The following is a 19,733-nucleotide window of genomic DNA, read 5'->3' on the forward strand; positions in this document are numbered from 1 at the left end:
ACAAGGTATGTGTGTCAGGCTTGTGCATGAGTGCTGGAGTGCTGGCTGACTATCACCAACTGCACAAGGTATGTGTGTCAGGCTTGTGCATGAGTGCTGGAGTGCTGGCTGACTATCACCAACTGCACAAGTTATGTGTGTCAGGCTTGTGCATGAGTGCTGGAGTGCTGGCTGACTATCACCAACTGCACAAGGTATGTGTGTCAGGCTTGTGCATGAGTGCTGGAGTGCTGGCTGACTATCACCAACTGCACAAGGTATGTGTGTCAGGCTTGTGCATGAGTGCTGCATGGCTGACTGAGGGTGTCAACTGCACAAGGTATGTGTGCCAGGCTTGTGCATGAGTGCTGGCTGACTGAGGGTGTCAACTGCACAAGGTATGTGTGTCAGGCTTGTGCATGAGGGCTGGCTGACTGAGGGTGTCAACTGCACAAGTTATGTGTGTCAGGCTTGTGCATGAGTGCTGCATGGCTGACTGAGGGTGTCAACTGCACAAGTTATGTGTGTCAGGCTTGTGCATGAGTGCTGGAGTGCTGGCTGACTATCACCAACTGCACAAGGTATGTGTGTCAGGCTTGTGCATGAGTGCTGGAGTGCTGGCTGACTATCACCAACTGCACAAGTTATGTGTGTCAGGCTTGTGCATGAGTGCTGGAGTGCTGGCTGACTATCACCAACTGCACAAGTTATGTGTGTCAGGCTTGTGCATGAGTGCTGGAGTGCTGGCTGACTATCACCAACTGCACAAGGTATGTGTGTCAGGCTTGTGCATGAGTGCTGGAGTGCTGGCTGACTATCACCAACTGCACAAGGTATGTGTGTCAGGCTTGTGCATGAGTGCTGGAGTGCTGGCTGACTATCACCAACTGCACAAGTTATGTGTGTCAGGCTTGTGCATGAGTGCTGGAGTGCTGGCTGACTATCACCAACTGCACAAGGTATGTGTGTCAGGCTTGTGCATGAGTGCTGGAGTGCTGGCTGACTATCACCAACTGCACAAGTTATGTGTGTCAGGCTTGTGCATGAGTGCTGGAGTGCTGGCTGACTATCACCAACTGCACAAGGTATGTGTGTCAGGCTTGTGCATGAGTGCTGGAGTGCTGGCTGACTATCACCAACTGCACAAGGTATGTGTGTCAGGCTTGTGCATGAGTGCTGGAGTGCTGGCTGACTATCACCAACTGCACAAGTTATGTGTGTCAGGCTTGTGCATGAGTGCTGGAGTGCTGGCTGACTATCACCAACTGCACAAGGTATGTGTGTCAGGCTTGTGCATGAGTGCTGGAGTGCTGGCTGACTATCACCAACTGCACAAGGTATGTGTGTCAGGCTTGTGCATGAGTGCTGCATGGCTGACTGAGGGTGTCAACTGCACAAGGTATGTGTGCCAGGCTTGTGCATGAGTGCTGGCTGACTGAGGGTGTCAACTGCACAAGGTATGTGTGTCAGGCTTGTGCATGAGTGCTGGCTGACTGAGGGTGTCAACTGCACAAGGTATGTGTGTCAGGCTTGTGCATGAGTGCTGGCTGACTGAGGGTGTCAACTGCACAAGGTATGTGTGTCAGGCTTGTGCATGAGTGCTGGCTGACTGAGGGTGTCAACTGCACAAGGTATGTGTGTCAGGCTTGTGCATGAGTGCTGGCTGACTGAGGGTGTCAACTGCACAAGTTATGTGTGTCAGGCTTGTGCATGAGTGCTGGCTGACTGAGGGTGTCAACTGCACAAGTTATGTGTGTCAGGCTTGTGCATGAGTGCTGGCTGACTGAGGGTGTCAACTGCACAAGTTATGTGTGTCAGGCTTGTGCATGAGTGCTGGAGTGCTGGCTGACTGTCACCAACTGCACAAGGTATGTGTGTCAGGCTTGTGCATGAGTGCTGGCTGACTATCACCAACTGCACAAGTTATGTGTGTCAGGCTTGTGCATGAGTGCTGGAGTGCTGGCTGACTATCACCAACTGCACAAGGTATGTGTGTCAGGCTTGTGCATGAGTGCTGGAGTGCTGGCTGACTATCACCAACTGCACAAGGTATGTGTGTCAGGCTTGTGCATGAGTGCTGGAGTGCTGGCTGACTATCACCAACTGCACAAGGTATGTGTGTCAGGCTTGTGCATGAGTGCTGGAGTGCTGGCTGACTGTCACCAACTGCACAAGTTAGGATTGCAAGGTGAGTAGACTTCTCCACTTGCCTATACATGTACATGTAGTGCATACTCTTGCTACTCTTGCTATTACATTTAAGCATAAATCTCTGATTTGTATTAATTTGTGTATAAATGAAAGATTTTCACATCTGATCTTTTCAGTCACCATACTCCCTCTGTTTGTTAGCTTCCAAAGTGGGCTACTGACTTTGGATTGCGGTTTACATGCATAAAACACGGCTGTCTATGGATGAGATTGTCAGATTTCTGGTCTACTAAAATTGGCCATGATGTAATGCATCATTAAATGGATTTGGCTTGTGATTGGTCGCCTACATCTCGCTATATTTTAAATCCTCCTGGCACGTGCCATTACCAGTAACTACATCGTACATAACAATCTGTGGAATTTGCGGTGCTTTGTGCTGGTGCCAAAGTTAAACTCTCATTTGGTGCATGGACAATGTCCATTGGACATACATTTAGTGTATCTTGTACTTCCCTGCTTTGTGCTTGCGGTTAAATTGGATTGATAAACAAGTATGATTGACAGTGTGTGTTAATAGGGACAAAGTCTTGCTAAAAATCCAAAGTACACAGTCAAATTTTTTACTTGGGCTTTTGCGATCAATAAACTGGTAGATTAAAAAAAAAGTTGTTCAGTACCGGTATTGAAGTAAAAATTTAGTGAAATTTGCTTAATTTATAGTTGGTAAGAAGTTTAGCAAGTCAGTGCATGATGATGTGGTATGACCACATGCAATCATGCATGCATGCTAGTGCCGTACTATTACGCTGCACAGTGTAATTTACCCATTACCAACTTCAAAGTAATGCGCCATATTGCCTTAGCTCCAAAGCTGCAGCACCCATATTTATCCAACAGTCAAATATGTTGAAAAATCACTCATGAAAATCCATGTTCATTTATTTGTCAGGTTCAAATTATTGTTAAATTATTCAAATGCTTACCCCATAACGTTTCTGATTTTAAACATTGACTATGTTGTATATTTTACACCCTGCTACGATTGGTACACTCAGTCAGCAGTACTAGTGTTTATGCATGCAGCGCGTTAGAGTTGGGCGACTATCACTTTTTTCCTAGTCGACTAGTCGGCAGCAAATAGTTGCGACTACGACTATAGTCGCGACTATCTGTGGTTAAAATTGAACTGAAAAATCGGGTGAAAGATTGGAGGCAATTTAGTATTATATGATTACAGGACCCGTGATTGCCGGCATCGCATCACAGTTTGCTACACAAACCAGCACTGTTGCGAATGCTATACAAATTGCTACACTGTATCGCACATTTGCGATGCAAATATTTGACTTTAAAATGCTGTAATATAGGCCTAACTTTTCTGTTCAATTAAATTTACTTGCTACTTTCCAGCAACAGCACAAGAAACTTCATATAATTTCTCAAAGCTTCAATATTCCAATAGCGATCTTTGTTCGTTTCCATGTTTTGCTGTGCATGAAAATTTGTAAACATGCCGGTACGGCAGTGCATATTTTCCATGGTATGCTCATGAACGTGTTGCATTGTGCTTGTACGATTAACTTTCACCTCCGACCTACGTCACCTGACCTCATCTAGACTATTGCATTTGTCACTACAGGGGTGGCATTGCAACATTACGACTGTTTGTCAGCTAATTTGTTTATTTTCCTGTTGCTTTCTAAATATTCTGTTACCACAATAAGCATAGCTTTTTGAAATTACGTGAAAAGTACTTCTAATCTAATAATATTTTCCTAAATTTTCCCTTTTAGAAAACACTTCTCGGAAGTTCTCGCTGTTTCTTTCCAAAGTTAAAATAATCTCATACCTTCAGTAGTTGGTACAAACACCCAACCTGGGTCTGTACATGCACGCTATGACGCTGCTACACCTGTTATCGCTGCATAAATTATAATCATAATGAGATGTTCGACACAGTTCTAAGTAATTTGAGTTTTTTGACGGCTTTTATCTTGTGGGAAAGTAGTTCGACAACAAGTCAATAACACCAATTTAATGATGATTTATGGACTTTATGATTACTTGTTGGTTAGTGTTACTATTGGTAAGTCAATGACTAACATTTTTTCACATTTTTCGCAGTTTATATGTTAGTATTTGGTTGGTTTTGGTGCGAATAACTGGCACTTTTAAAGTAATTTTTAACTCAAAAATATACTTGCATTAGTCGACTTTTGGTTTTCAATAGTCGTAGTCACGACTATCAGTAATAGTCGCGACTAACGACTATTGGCGACTTAGTCGCCCAACTCTACAGCGCGTGCATAGCTGACCCCATTCCCACACACACACCCCACACACACACAGCGGCCATGCAAAAGATGGATTTTTAATGTCACAAAAAACAAGAGAACCGCCAAATTTGCAATGGACCCGCCTCACAAGCATCAGCGCATTCAACGCTACGATAATACACAATGTTAATTTGAGATAGACAGTAACATTCATACACACAAAAATTAAATATTTGCAATTAAAAACTTGTGTTTTTGAACGATTCTGAATTTTATCAATGAAAATGCAGCGATGATGTCATTGAGTTAACGATTTTCCAACTGTTGATTGGTTGATTGCGTCACTGTAAGTGATCTGTGCATGCACAGTACGGAATGATTTTTTCGTTTGGGTAAAATACACTCTGTGCTGTCTTTCATATTCGACGAGGATGACAATTTTGACCTCCTCGTCTGTTTACAAACAGAGAGGTAGACAAAAGACTGTTCCGCTTGTCCAAACACTCAAGTATCAGAATTCAGAAGGATGGTCCACAAATAGCATGATTCACATAACATGAATAGGGATTAAGCTGTCAAGTAGAACCATGTCATTAGTCCAAATAATCAGTCCCAGAACAAAATATAAATTTCTGACATGATCCTGTTCTGGGTCTGAACTGTTTCCATTCGAAATCTTGTTGGCAAATTGGACAAAGGAAGCACATGGTCCTACTTTAGTTTTTTAATCCCCTATTTATATTGCGTGAATCACTCTATTGTGGACCATCCTTTTGATACTTGAGTCAGTATTTGGACAAGCGGAACAGTTTTGACACACTATTTGTCTACCTCTCTGTTTGCAAACAAACGAGGAGGTCGAAAATGTCCTCGCCGAATAGGAAAGTCAGCGTAATAGTACGGAACTGCCATGTCATGTGCTTCTTTTGTCCAATTTGGCATCAAGATTTCATATGGAAACAGATCATCAGACCCAGAACACGAATATGTCAGAAATTAATATTTTATTCTGGGACTGTTCGGACTAGCATGCATGCCATGCATGTCATGATGCCATGGATGTGATGTTATTTTTTTGTATGTCCACAAACCACATTGCTTATTATAGAGGGCGACGTTCAACTCAAAAAGCTCAAAAAGTTGCGACCACAGTAAATAGCTTAACTGTGTAATCACCATAGGAAAATACAAAATTTTGAAATTTGGACACCAGAAACTTGGCGACGTAGTCTAAAAAGTTCTGGTACCGGTACTTTATCCTTGATACAGAAGTCATCATGCAGTGATAGTTAGATTTCATAAAATAAAATCGCCTTTGTGTAAAACGGATCGCCGTGGTGAAAAATGATGCATTACTTGCTTTTTTGTACAGTAAGTCATTGTAAGGCATTGTCAATGATGGCCGCAGAAAATTGCAGAATTTAAAAAACAAGACATGAAACAGACACATGAACAAAAATTAATCGCGTCCGGCATGTCCGTAGTACAAGGAACTTATACGATGTCCTCATTCACAAACTGATACTATCTGTCGATCGTATAAGACTGTTACCGTATGGCAGCGTGTTGAAGGAATATTACAGTCAAGAATAGGCTCCACCATTTTTTTATTCAGATCCCTCAGTTTCCCAAAACATCAAAACAGCCCTCGAATTAACCCAAGGCACCATGGCATTTTGCCGTGGGTGCCCATCCCCACTGCCATAATGCCCTCAAAATATGTCTTTTACCCAAGGCAGTCACTTGCTGTGCCCTCTAATGAAGTTGCCGTCGGTGCCCCAGGCTCCCAGCCTTGCCCCTTCATTATAAAATCATTTATCAGACTGTTTGTGTGTGTTTTCTTCAGTTTTGAGAAATTGCCTTGGTGCCCTTCTCAAATTTTCAACAGTTGCCATGATGCCCTCTTGAAATATTACAAACTGCCGTGCTGCCTTGCTTTTTCAGTGAAAATCCAAGGCAATTATCAACTTGCCCTAAAAAAGTTGCCGTGCCCCCTCAGATCCTTAATTCGAGGGCTGCATCAAAAGCGTTGCACGTATACTTACTTATGACTGTCCTTTTTCACATAACGCATTCCCCAAAACGGCATTTCGGGGGTGTTTCTAGATCTTAGTCTCGAAATCCCTCTAAAATTCCATGTGCGATTGTCTTATCACCATAAAAAATCATATATTTGGGTCAAGAGAAGTATAGAAAACATACGGTACTTATGTAGGTTTCCTTCTTCGGCCAGTTGTTTTAATTAAAGCGTTTCCGTACTGTTTTCCTAAGCCTTTTTAGAGCGTTTTATTTAAAAGGCGCCTCATAAATGTGTGCCAAAAATCGCTGCTCTCTTTTCTTGGCTGGCTAAAAATTGCTTTCCGCCCCCTCCCTTCGGCTTGCCAAAAATTTCTTCCCCCCCCCCCAATTTTACCCTCCCCCAGGGCTCATAATTATTGCACAGCCCCTAATCGACCGGAAATCGGGGATCATTAAAACGTCAACAAATTTCAAAACACAGAAACCAGTAAACTTAATGGCGAGTGGTAGACGTTCGCTTTTCGTATCTCTTTCCTTGTTGGAAAGGTATAACGTTGACGAGATAGGAACATGTACCGAACATCCGGGACCTACTCTGCCGTGTTTGGCTGAGTAAGGCCCCTAACAGTCAATTTTGAGTTTCCCGGCACATAACTTCTGAAAACAAGTGATGTAACTTTTTCATTATATTCATTATTCATTATTCATTATTTTTCTGCCTTTCATTATATGACCAACACCGCTCACTCACTTGAAGATGGATGTTTAGCCCAAATGAGATTCAAAAGTATATTTTAAAAAGAGTCTGCAAGGTTGACAGCCAAATGCATGTTTAGATTTTGATTTTTCCACAAAAAATAAAGGGATATTCATAATTTTTTTTGCAAATATAACCAGTTTTTATCAGTATTTTTTGGAAAATCACAATAATGAATTCAAGTGAGCGTCAGAAAATGAAGTGAGGGCGGGTGACGGGAAACAACTTTCCTTGGCCTAACTGTACATGAACACGGTCTTTTGTGCCTTAATTAGTCATTGTGTAAAGCTGTGTTTATACCCATAGGTTACTCATCATCACATCAGACTGAATCATTGTCGTTAACTGCACAAGTTATGTGTGCAATTCTAGAGAACGTTGACCGACAGAGGGTGTCAATATAGGCCTACGTGTCGCTTTTGAAAAATAGCGATTCATGCGCATGCTCAGCAGGCAAATACGACGGCGATTTAGTACACTGATCATGCATGCGATTCAGATTTCTGCAAAAGCGATTGAGTATTTAATGCATCTTTAGAAATGACTGGCGATTGTGTGTTCTCAAGTGGGTTTTATCATGTTAATTAGTGACCTGACACACATTTGTATTGGTTCGATCAAGCATTGATTTTTTGTACTGGATCCTTCAAGCATCTCCAACAAATTTTTTAATGTAAGTGCCTCTGGCCCTAGTGGAAGCAAAAACGGATACTATGGCCAGAGTTCTAGGGTTAGCAGTGGCGTACCGTGGCCGTCCCAACCCCGGGGGGGCTAAAGAAAATTTCAATTTTGCCGCCCCTTCCTCAACTGCCCGAAAAAAAGGTTGACCCAATTTTTTTTTTTTTCTTTTGCGAAAAAGTGAAGAGCAAAAAAAAAAAAAAAAAGGTTTCAGGCGCTAGCACCCTACAGCACATTTTTTCATAAATCTTTATGCTTTATCAAATTTTTCCGCCCTTCTTTATTTACTAATTCTTTTAGCCGCCCCCTTCGAAAGTTCGTTTTTGCCGCCACTGCTTTTGCCGCCCCTTCTTCTTCTGCCGCCCCTTCATTTTGTGGAGTTTACGTGGAGAACTAGCATGTCCGGTGACTGTCGAGACTGACAATGCTGAGCCTGAGCCTGAGGAGATGAGTTTGTAACATGGTAAGCTTCCCGGGTAAGCTTACATCCCAACTCCCAAGAATTTTGTAAATAATTCAAATTGCATAAAACCCAAACCTAATGTAATTTCGTTTACCTGACAATCTTCTTAAGCTGCAAGAACGCACTATAAAGTGTCCACTTCGAGCAAAATGTTGGAAAACAAGGTGCATGTGCTGTGAGCTGACTCAGCTGCTGTGATTGTAAGGTCAATTTTGGTACCTTGAATTTTTAAGGTCGCCAAGCGAGGGCGTGAATCAATTAAAAAATTAAAATTCATGCGGCAGCTGGGGTCTGTCAGCAGGAATGCTGATTAGCAGGTGCACGCAGATTCTTTTTTTAATCGATCGCTCTGTGTGGAGTCACACTTGATGGGACCAGGATGATGCAGGCCCGGGGATGCAGGCTCAAACAAAATATTCAAGAATAAAAGCAATAAAATCCCCTATTTTATTACATAAATTCACAAAATTATGTTAGTTTTTAACTGTCAGATCGGGGTGACGGTACGTTTTTTTTAAAGGGGGCCAATACATTGCATTGGTTACAAAAAGAAAGAAGGTCATTCACGGGTATAATATTTTGGAAAAAGGGGTCATTGGGTAGGGCCCATACAATTTCAAAAAAGGGTAATCGGGTATAGAATTTTGAAAAAAAAAATGGAGCAAAATGCTATTTCTTGTTCCAAATTTCATACAATAAAATTTGCTGAAATAAGAGAAGTTGAAAGTTTCCGCATTATTTTGTGGCAATTTTGATGATACAATTCTATTTGAGGAAAAAAGGGGATCATTGGGTCCCGGCATTGGGTAGCTCAACGTAAAAAAGGGTCATCGGGTATGAATTTTTAAAGGGGTCATCGGGTGTATTTGACTTCAAAAAAGGGGGCCCAAAAGACACAAAGTTTTTGCGTGCTTCGCGCCTTAGTTCCAACCATGGATTGAGTCTGTGGGTGGAAGGGATAGGGGGTCATAAAAGTCTTCAGCCCGAGATGAGGGGTCATGAAATGTTATTAGTCCGCGATGAGGGGGTCATAAAAATTGACTCTGTTCACCGACATATTCATGCCCTTCCCCCTTCAGAAGAAAATTATTTTCGTCCTATTTGCTTTCCTTTTTATTTGATAATGTTGATTGATTGATTGATTGATTGATTGATTGATTGATTGATTGATTGATTGATATTTTGATAGATTGCTTGATATGTTGATTGGTTGATTGATTGATCAAGATGATCATAATTCAGCCAAAAATGATCTGGACATCTTTCCCTGTGAGACCCTGTGTGCGATTCGACATGATTTGCGATGCCAAATATGAAACAGGCGTGATACCAAGCTCCCATTAAATAACACAGCATCAAGCAGCCGGGCTGAAAGAGCAAAGCAACTGAGATCAAAAGCATGATGGTAATAAAAGTTGAAAAGTTTTGAAATACAAATCCCCTCTAGCGATGTGATTCAGCTTCCCTGGCACGCTTAGTATTATTTTGTGACAAACCCATTTCACTTTTCAAGTTGAAGGAGGAACAGAAATCTGACAGCTCAGCCGAACTCTGACATTCAAATGTAGGCTTATCCCGAAATGTATTTATTTTGAATATGTAGGAATCTGATTCTGACTCGACAAGACGCAGTGCAACGACGAAGTAATGTCGTGTTTTCATAACTTAAATCAATTTTTCTATTCTTCTCTGCTAAAATGAATACATTTCGTTATGTTGGTTATTATGGATATAATTTTGTTCATCGTACAGTGGCCGAATACAGAAGAAACAGAGCGCGGGAAACTGGCGGAAGACGGTTGTTTGCTGAACATCCCTCGTCCAGGCATTCTTGGAGCTGGATCAAGAAACGAATTACAGTATTAACTTTCATTTCTCTGCTTATATCTGGTATCATTTGTATCGTGGTAAGTGCTAATAAATTTAATGTTTCGTATATAACAATGAGGCTATCATTTTCTTTAGAAGGGGGTCAATCTGTCGTTGACCAGAGTATCTAAAGATGATATGAACAAAATTTTAAAAAATGAAATAAAAATGAAGTATGCACATAGGCCTAGTGTTCTTTTTGAAGTCATGGCCTGCTCTCCAGTCACTTTTATTGCTCATTTTATGAAAAGTGAAGATTTGTGACACACACGTGCCACTTGAAATTACCCATCATGCTTAATACTTTTAAATCTTGACTACAAATTAAAGTTATTTGATTCAAACATGCAAATGTGATTTTGGTTGTTAAGATATGTTCGTTAGCATGGTTAGAGCGAATACAGATTTGGTACGTCGGAAACGGTCTGAAAAGATTTTTAATCAAAAAGGCTAATTTTGATTTAAAAGGTTGCCCACATCTATGTGGAAATCATTACAGCTTTATTTCTGAAAACAATTAAATTGCTTTATTTTTGTTCAAATAATTTAATCAATATCAAATGCTTGCAGATAACAGTTTGGGTGTCGTGTCTTTTGCCCAACAAAACCGATACATCATACATGTTCAGAATATCCTTCATATTGACCGTTTTGATAGGTTGTTGACTTCGATCGGGTGAGCACTTGTTGGTTCAGGTCGTATAAATAATACGTTAAAATCTAATAAGTCGTCTGCACAGGCCCGTAACCAGGATTTATTTGGGGAGGGGCTGATTTTGAAAAAGTGGACCTTTTTTCCAAATTTGGGCCTTTTTGACCAATAAAAACCTCAATTTGTTCGCTTGCTACGCTCGCAAATGGGACTTTTTGGGTCAAAAAAGGGGACTTTTGGGGATTTACGGGCCTGCTTATATGCACAGTTTTTGTATTTTGTAAATATATAAAAGGTTAACAAAATGTTCATCTTATTTCCACGTCAAGATGCATCCATTGCTTTTAAATTAAAATATGGACGTAATTACGAAAATGACAAACCCTGTATCCTATATTATTTGCTCCAAGTTTGTTTAAATTATTGACCATTGCAACAGGAAACGTTTGCTGTTTACCATGGAAACTATATTTATAGATTTGACAGGACCTGTCGATGACCCATTTTAATATTTTCCGATTATACTTATAGTAAAACAATAATAATATAACCAATTCATTGGTTTGGATGCCATTTTGAATATACTTTTATAGGGTTTCTTGTTTCAGGGGTATTTTGCTATTTGGTGAAAGCTGAAAAATGGCAAGCGTGTATCCGTGAAAGCATCAAAATAAATTGATATGTGTATGGCAGCAGCATGTGTGTTTCCGTATGAGAAGAAGTGTCCGCTACATTATTGTACTTCCTGCAATCATGGCAATAGTCCAATATTGACTAAACAATGGAAAATATCAAATTGTACTCCTTTTTATGTCGCTTTCAGTTCAATCACTTGCATGCAAAGTATTACATCTTCTCTGGTTATAAGTAGGTCTGCCTACGCCTATCCTTCTTACAAAAATACAAAACAATCTAGATGTTGTTGTTTTTGTTTATTTGTTTGTTTGTTTGTTTGTTTGTTTGTTTGTTTGTTTGTTTGTTCTTTTAGATTTTGTAATGAATGAATCATGGTTAGTGCCTTTGTAGACGTTTCAGTAAATTGACATTATGTCAAAATTATTGACCTACAAACACAATAAATTTGACTGCATGTAAAGTGTAAGCTGGGACATGACATGTGTAAACGTTAATATGCCAAAAAATCAGGTTTGAAAAAATTAGCCCCTGGTGCGGTCCAGGGGAAAAGCCCCGGCGGGGGTCAAGGGGCGGAGCCCCCTGAAGCTCCTGGTTTTTGGCATATTAGAAGCAAATAAATCAGTGTTTCAGAGTACAAATGTCACAATGAGAGTAGTATAGATCCTCTTCCCTCTTTCTTTCCCTTTTCTCTTCGATCCCCTTCCCCTTTTCTCTTCTCCCTTCCCCTTTTTTATTCCCTCGTTTTTCTTTTCTTCTTTCCCCTTTCTCCTCTTCCCTCTTTCTTTCCCTTTTTTCTCTTCTCCCTTCCCCTTTTTTCTTCCCTCTTTTTTCTCTCCTTTCCCCTTTCTCTTCCCTCTTCTTCCATCTTTTCTCTCCTTCCCCCTTTCAAAATTTTTTGCTCTTCTTCCCAGTTTTTGTGCCCTGGGGAGGGGCAGCTCCCGGCCTCCCACTGGTTACGCCACTGCGTATACTCCGTTTTCACGCTTGAAATATTGCCACATTATAGTTTCGGTAGGTTTCAGGTAAAGGAAATATTTATAATATTTCCCTTGATCGGTCCACGTTTCACACCAGACTTAATTTGCCAAAATAAAGTGCATGGGCTGGTACTATGATTGACCAGATCAATAATCGTCAAGCATATTCATAAAAATGCATATAAATAATTGACCAGTTTTTCTTTCTTTTTATACTTGCAGAGTACACATTGGCAAACTAGTAAGGTCGAAATGAAAATCTCTTCTCCCAGAAACTTTCAACCAATAGAAACACGTCATGACATAATCACGCATGCGCACCGTCCATTAACGGTGAAATCGATGATGCAATTAAGTTCTGGTGGAGTTGATTGGCGTTTAACAAATGCCTCATTATCAACCTACAAAATTGTAACTCATTCTAAGGATATAAAAGCAGCGGGAAATGTCACTATGTTAATACAATCTAAAAATGGCAAGGACGAGGAGCTAAGAACTGGCGGTGATTTTTGGTTAGCGATTATTTACTGGACTTCAACGCCAAAAGCTTCGTGCGCAGGGAAAATTATTGACCACAACAATGGTACTTACACAGTAAATTTTCACGTTGTTCGACCTGGACTGGCACAGATACATGTCATCCTCGTTCATCCAAGGAAAGCTGTGGACTTACTTAAAACACAAATCTGGAGAACTGAAAAGAGGATATATTGGTTAGGCAAATATGACCTGGATGGAGAGAATTATTGGAGCACATGTTACGTAAGCAGAGAAGCTGAAGGTGGAGAGGACGTTTGTCTTTACGGCAACCCGGAAGCTCTGGGAGAAACAGTCTTCGTGTGTCGGAAACAACATGGTGTATCTTGTGATACAATGACACACACGATTGTGAATCAAGACTTGACTAAACACAGAACGCTGGAATTAGTTGGAGAAAAAATATATTACTTTGAAAAGTAAGTATTTCCCGAGATAATTATAATATTGAGGACTATTCCCCCGACTTAGACCTATATTTATCTTTTATGTGCATGTATCATCATGCATGTGATAGTACATGCATGATTCATCATCATCTTCATCATCATCATCATCATCATCATCATCATCATCATCATCATCATCATCATCATCATCATCATTATCATTATCATCATCATAATCATCATCATCGTCAACAACAACAACAACATCGTTTTTATTATAAAATATTATCGTTATTATTATTTTATAGGGCAAACTATTGGAATAGACTTACCAACGGACCAAAAATACTTTATATCAAAAGTAAGTTGTTTCGCTGTTATATGCATGCATGTCATACTGGACCTCTTCGGAGATCAGTACTAAGGCCTATACCTTCAGTCAAGTTAGCTCAGTCGATAAGGCGTTTGACTATGATACGAGAGGTTGCGGGTTCGAACCCTCTCGGTGGTTTAGTATACGCTCTCGTGGAGAATTTGAGGTAACTTGAAATTCCCCGGAACCACGAATTTACTGATAATATTGTCTCGTTGTAACCCGTGCGAAATTCGGGGAGCTGATCCTGGCTGCGAAAGACGATATTGTGGAATGTCTTAGCTTCAAAGTTCAGGGTTGTTGTTTATGGAATGATATCATCTTCTCATTAATTTTCCTTCTCATCTTCTCCACGTCCTACTTCGTTCTCCTTTATCGACTTCAGCATATTTCCTATTCGTCGTCGAATTTTCTCCTTATCCATGCAGTGACTTATGAATGATTGGTTAACACGTGCAATAATAGTGTATTTTCTTATTCTTTGTAGGTGAATTAGGCAGTAAAAAAAGAAGAAAAGGTTCCGCAGTGGTTCCGCTTCTGCCTCCTTGTAACCAACCTTCACAGAGTCCGTCATCCAGCGACGGTTATTGGCTATCTGAGCAGTGGCATTCATTAGTTTGTCATGTTAAAGAATTGAAGGTCGCTGAGATTGGACAGTGTCTTCGAGGAAAGCATCTCTTTATCCTAGGAGATTCCACTCTTCGTCAATGGGTCAATGGTCTTCATACCATGATGGGTGTGCAGTACGTAAAACAAGACAATGATAAATTCAATTCAGATCGATACATCGAGGCACTAGATTTAAATATTACTTTTCGATTTCATCCTCAAGTCATAAGTGGTTCACCTGTAGATATAAACACGGTCGAATATGAAGTTGACATCTTAGACGGTTTAATGGACAGTGACTCTTGTCATTTTATCGTTGTATTAGGCCCCTGGGCTCATTTTAGTCAATGGACAAGAGAAAGTTACATTGAACGTTTGCTCCTTCTCAAGTTGGGCGTAGAAAGATTACATGAAAAATGTCCAGATGTACCTATCGTAGTGAAAGGGTCGCACCCCCGTGAGCATGACACGATAGAATCAATAATATATGGCAGTGATTTTATTCTTCACGAATTAGGGAGTTATCTGCAGGATATATTCTCTGGTTCAGAGGCGTGGTTTTTGAATGTTTGGGAAATGGTTTTATCATATCCGAAAGAGAATACCATACATTTACCATATCAAATTATCAAGCAAGAACTTAACATGTTCTTATCTCATGTGTGTCATCATTAAATGACATTGTGAAGAGGAGTAGGCTATTATAGGAAAAACTTCTAAGTAGGCTGGGTTCATAAGGCCCATGAAAGTCAATTCCAAGTTTATCGTCCCTTTTTTCCCGGGTTGGTGAGGTGACTTTTTCATTTTTCATTTTTCATTATTTCATCAGATTTCATTATTGACCTAAAATGCGTGTTGATTTAAAGCCACACTCATACATGTTATTTATAAACAGGTTTTTATATGGGTAGGGACTAGAAAAGTTAGAAAAGAGCCTGGTTTTGCTTCCAAGTTATGTATTTATATGATTTACAAACAAAAATATATGTTTCCAATTGCTAAAACTGGTGAAAACACCGATACTTTGAAAATAATGAATTATTTTGGCATTTTTGAAAATTTGACGCGGGTGTTTTTGGTTTCCAAAAAGTGACGCGGGCGGGGGACGATAAACTCGGAATTGACTTTCACGCGCCTGATAACGGGAAATCTAGTAAATTATATACCGGTTTGGTTTTAATTATTTAACGTTCGATTTGAAAATGTTCCCTTAGCAGACTTTTATTTTGGGCCACTGCTGTATCTTAGAGGTGGTGATCTTTGAGTATTTGAAATTTAGATCGTAATTTGTATGCATTTTGGGCGTCCCACCACCGTGTTGCACCCTTGGGCAAGGCGCTTTGCCTCGCTTGCCTCACCCCACCCAGGTGCAAAGGGAAGCTGTTAGGGATAGTCACAGTCGTTGTATCGATGAATCCTGCGCCATTTGTATATAGGCAGCAAACGGGGTTCTGACATATTCTAATGACGGCGGAATAAATGTAAATCACTTTGAGGCTGTTTACGGTATATAAAGCGGTATATAAATATCTACATTTATTTTTATTTTTTTAAATTTTATATAGCAATATCAGTCCTTATAATGTGCCAACATTTTATTAAATTTGGAACAGGCGTAAGGGAAGAAGCATGACCCAGAATTGGGGAAACGAGTGCATGGTTTTAATTGCGGACCCTTAATTTTTTTCAGCGTCGCGTACCGAATAGGCATATCTGTCCGATTGTCCATGCCTTTTTTTTTGGGGCGGGGGCCGGGGGCGGGCACTGTATATCCAAGTCTATCTAATTTTAGCCAATTTTCATAAACGTGGTCCACAATGTCGACCAAATGTAGGTAGAAAATGGTAAACTTCATTTTAGGTACTAGGCCTACTGTTCTTTCACAACAAACATTTTCAATACTCGATGATAAATTATACTGCTTGTATCTAGTTGTTCAGCCAATTTATTTATTCCAATTATGAAAATGTGTACTTGAAAGCGAATCTATCAGCATGATCAGTTACTTTATAATCCAAATCTTGTGATCAGCCCAGTTATTCAGTGCATATATTTTATGTTCAATGCAATGATTTTCACTTGCCTCGTAACCTAAATTCTACATCCTATTTACACAGCTTTGTCATTTTACTTTCCCGTGTCTGCACAGTGCTTCCCCTAGCCCCTTACTACATGTGTATACTTCCCCCTAATCTCCGGGACCGGAATTTTACACTTACTTTTGCGCCAAAACATCCGACCTACACTCTACAGGGTGGGCAAAAAACATGCATAAAAATCCAGATATATAAATAATGACTTTTCATTCGGGATTTTCAATTAGCGAATTTAGATTGAGATTGAAAGGGAAAAAGAAAAAAAAAGAAAAGAAAAAAAAACAGGTTGGCTGCGAAACAGTCTATCTGTTACTTTTCATAAGAATCCTATGAAATGGTTTAGGTGGTGAGGCAACTAGCATAACAGATTCCTGCAAAAATCAAGTGCTTGAGAAAATCTCAACAGAAAAAAGTAAAAACACCGCGGTTTTCACCGCTTGGCCCCAAAACGGCGTTTTTCGTATACTAAAAGAAAATGTACAGGCAATTATTGCTTTATTATTCTTCTGTTATAATTTTAGAGGGGATCGTCCCCCTTTCAAAAGTTTAGGACCTCCGCTTCTGCCGCATATGCGCGTGTCACACATCGCCGGATCGGCAGTGGCGGCGCTACGGGGGGAGGGAAGGGGGAATTTGCCACCCCACCCCCAAGATTTTTCTATAGGTAGACTCTATTATAAGAAATGGACCGTTGATCTTGATGCCCCTTCGTAATTTTGTCCCCTTGCTTTTTATTGAATTATATTTAATTTCTCATGCCAGTCATATGAATTCTGTTCATGGCAGTTTCAAGATTGTGATTTGTGTGTGTATCTGGGTGTTTTGTTTGTCCTCGTCATTGTCTTCCTGTTCACTGTCTTGTGTGTTTCTCTTTGTTTCTTGAAAAGTTGAAAAAAAGACAAAAAACAACAACAAATAGGCCTATATTTCAGTATACTACTAGTAAAAAGCTGTAAAAGGTGCACTTTTAGGATAACATTTTTAAAATGTTCCCAAGAAGGACACTTTAGGACCAAATTAGAAAGACACATTGACAAAGAGGCCTTACTTTTTGCATGAAAAAGGCCACATTTGGGAAATTCCGCACCCCACCCCTGCAAAAAATCTTGGCCATGGGCCTGTATTTACTGTTAATATGTGCAGAGCGCGCCATCTCGGGGTCCTGAACCATAGTACCACGGTTAGTCGGTTAATTCACATTGAGTGGGAAACTGACTTCACTGTAAGTGTAAAATATTATTATAACCGTTATTTTACGGCACTTTCCCATAAACTGTACGGTTATTTACCGTAAAATTGAATTACTATTTCACTGAAAATAGATATGTTACTGTTAGTACCGTTAGACTGTATTTGTTTTGTTTTTTTATGAATAAAGTGTTGCATCTCCCAATTGTTTTTCAATAGTAAATAGGCGGCCGTAATGCTATTTCGTATGATGTACAGTGTAACTGTAATTTTAAGGGTAGAATGATGGGTGTATTTTTAACAGGATTATGGGCATTCTATCGTACTTTTACGTCAATATACCGTAAATATGCTAATTATACGGTAAAATACTTGTAATGTCGTCAGAATGCTGGCAACTATTAGTTGTCTGGTAAAATTACGGTCAAATTCTTGCTGGTGTTGTTTCCTACCCTGCAAACACAACCCGTTTTGAAAACGTTTTAAAAAGATCATATTTTGGGGTTTGGTTTTGGTAAAAACATTTTAATAACATTAAAAGTCGGTTATATAAAGGACATGAAAGCGTTAAAAACAAACTACATTAAATTCATATCGAGATTGAAACATTCCTAAAAAACGTGAACATCAGCGGTATACAAGAAAGGTGACATATATATGCGCCCTTCTCAGATGTTAAAAACACAACCTGTTGAAACGAGGACCTTAAAATCTCCAACTAAGGACCTGTATAACACGGACATAAACAAGGACGTTATATACACCATGTACACGACACGTTGCCAAGGACCCCAATAAAGTTGACTATTTAACTTGTATTATGCATTTTACGTTGTTTCAGGTGGGAGAAACAGACCGAGGACGTCCCGCCTCGGTTAAAGGGTGTCCACTGTTATCTCATGTGTGTCCTCGTTTGCAGGTAGATACCCGGGTAGATACCGACGCACTCCACACCAACGTGCGCAATTATATGGAAATGTTACCACACCTTTTGTCCTGAATATTAGAAACAAACGACAATAGGAAGTAGTTGAAGCATTTTATAATTTCTTGATTTATTGAAACCGCTTATTTGTATTTCTAATTAAGCCACAGTTTTGTTAAATATGTGACTTTTTTTGCTCACTTTCTTCAGCACCCCGGCTTAACAACTGTCTTCTGAAGATTGCTCACATAAAATGCATGTTAAAAATTATCATAATGTGTGTGTCGACGCACCCCAACACGAATCGCTGTACATCATCCCAGCAAACACAAAAATATTCTTAAAACGTTTATTTAATAACGTTATCGGGTTATATAAACGTCTTGAAAACGCTATAAAACATTATTGTAAAATATTTTGGGCAAACATTTTTGCGCAATATTTTATCAACACTTTTGGAATGTTTTGCATCAAGTTTTCAAAAATATTGTTTAATGTGATTTTAATAAAAACGTTTTTAGGCCTATACCCTTTATATAACCCGACATTTAAACTTTTTCTGTAAGGGGTTTTGTGTTTGCTGGGATATATATAGTGATACAATATTCTTGGGTTTTTTTGGGGTTTTTTTCTATCTTGTTTTGGATCAATATAATTAAAGTAGATCGTTACAATAGATTATCCTTACACAAGCACAATACTGAGTTCATAGTGTAAGGTACGAGATCCCCTGACAAGAAATTTGTCTACTGCATTTTATTTTCCTTTTTTATTAGTAGTAGTCAATTGTTAATTAACAAGTTTATTTTTAATCCCAAATAACATATATCATGAATTCATCAACTCATATCTACAATAAACATGATAAATAATGTGAGCAATGCACTACTTCATCAATACACGGATCAACAGTAGACGTAATAATGTGAGCAATGCACTACTTCATCAATACACGGATCTACAGTAGACGTAATTAATGTGAGCAATGCACTACTTCATCAATACACGGATCTACAGTAGACGTAATTAATGTGAGCAATGCACTACTTCATCAATACACGGATCTACAGTAGACGTAATTAATGTGAGCAATGCACTACTTCATCGGATCTACAGTAGACGTAATTAATGTGAGCAATGCACTATACTTCATCAA

The 19,733-nt window shown here is 39.5% G+C and overlaps 2 protein-coding genes across 2 annotated transcripts in view; one reads left to right on the forward strand and one right to left on the reverse strand.

Annotated features, from left to right (window-relative positions):
• LOC140156081 (S-formylglutathione hydrolase-like) overlaps positions 1–8,532 on the reverse strand; it is a 29,129-nt gene extending 20,597 nt beyond the window's left edge. Inside the window, exon 1 of the mRNA XM_072179197.1 lies at positions 8,421–8,532. Coding sequence (XP_072035298.1) covers positions 8,421–8,496 — 76 coding nt within the window. The 5' untranslated portion in view covers positions 8,497–8,532. The remainder of the gene's footprint in view (positions 1–8,420) is intronic.
• A 1,405-nt stretch (positions 8,533–9,937) lies between these two features.
• LOC140156082 (NXPE family member 1-like) lies at positions 9,938–16,100 on the forward strand. Its single transcript, XM_072179198.1, has 4 exons — positions 9,938–10,233; positions 12,683–13,416; positions 13,695–13,747; positions 14,247–16,100. The coding sequence occupies exons 1-4, from the start codon at positions 10,024–10,026 to the stop codon at positions 15,041–15,043; spliced, it is 1,794 nt and encodes a 597-aa protein (XP_072035299.1). The 5' UTR covers positions 9,938–10,023; the 3' UTR covers positions 15,044–16,100.
• Positions 16,101–19,733: the final 3,633 nt, after the last annotated feature.

The sequence above is a fragment of the Amphiura filiformis genome, chromosome 6 (assembly GCF_039555335.1).
Source record: "Amphiura filiformis chromosome 6, Afil_fr2py, whole genome shotgun sequence".
In the NCBI taxonomy this organism is placed as follows: Eukaryota; Metazoa; Echinodermata; class Ophiuroidea; order Amphilepidida; family Amphiuridae; genus Amphiura; species Amphiura filiformis.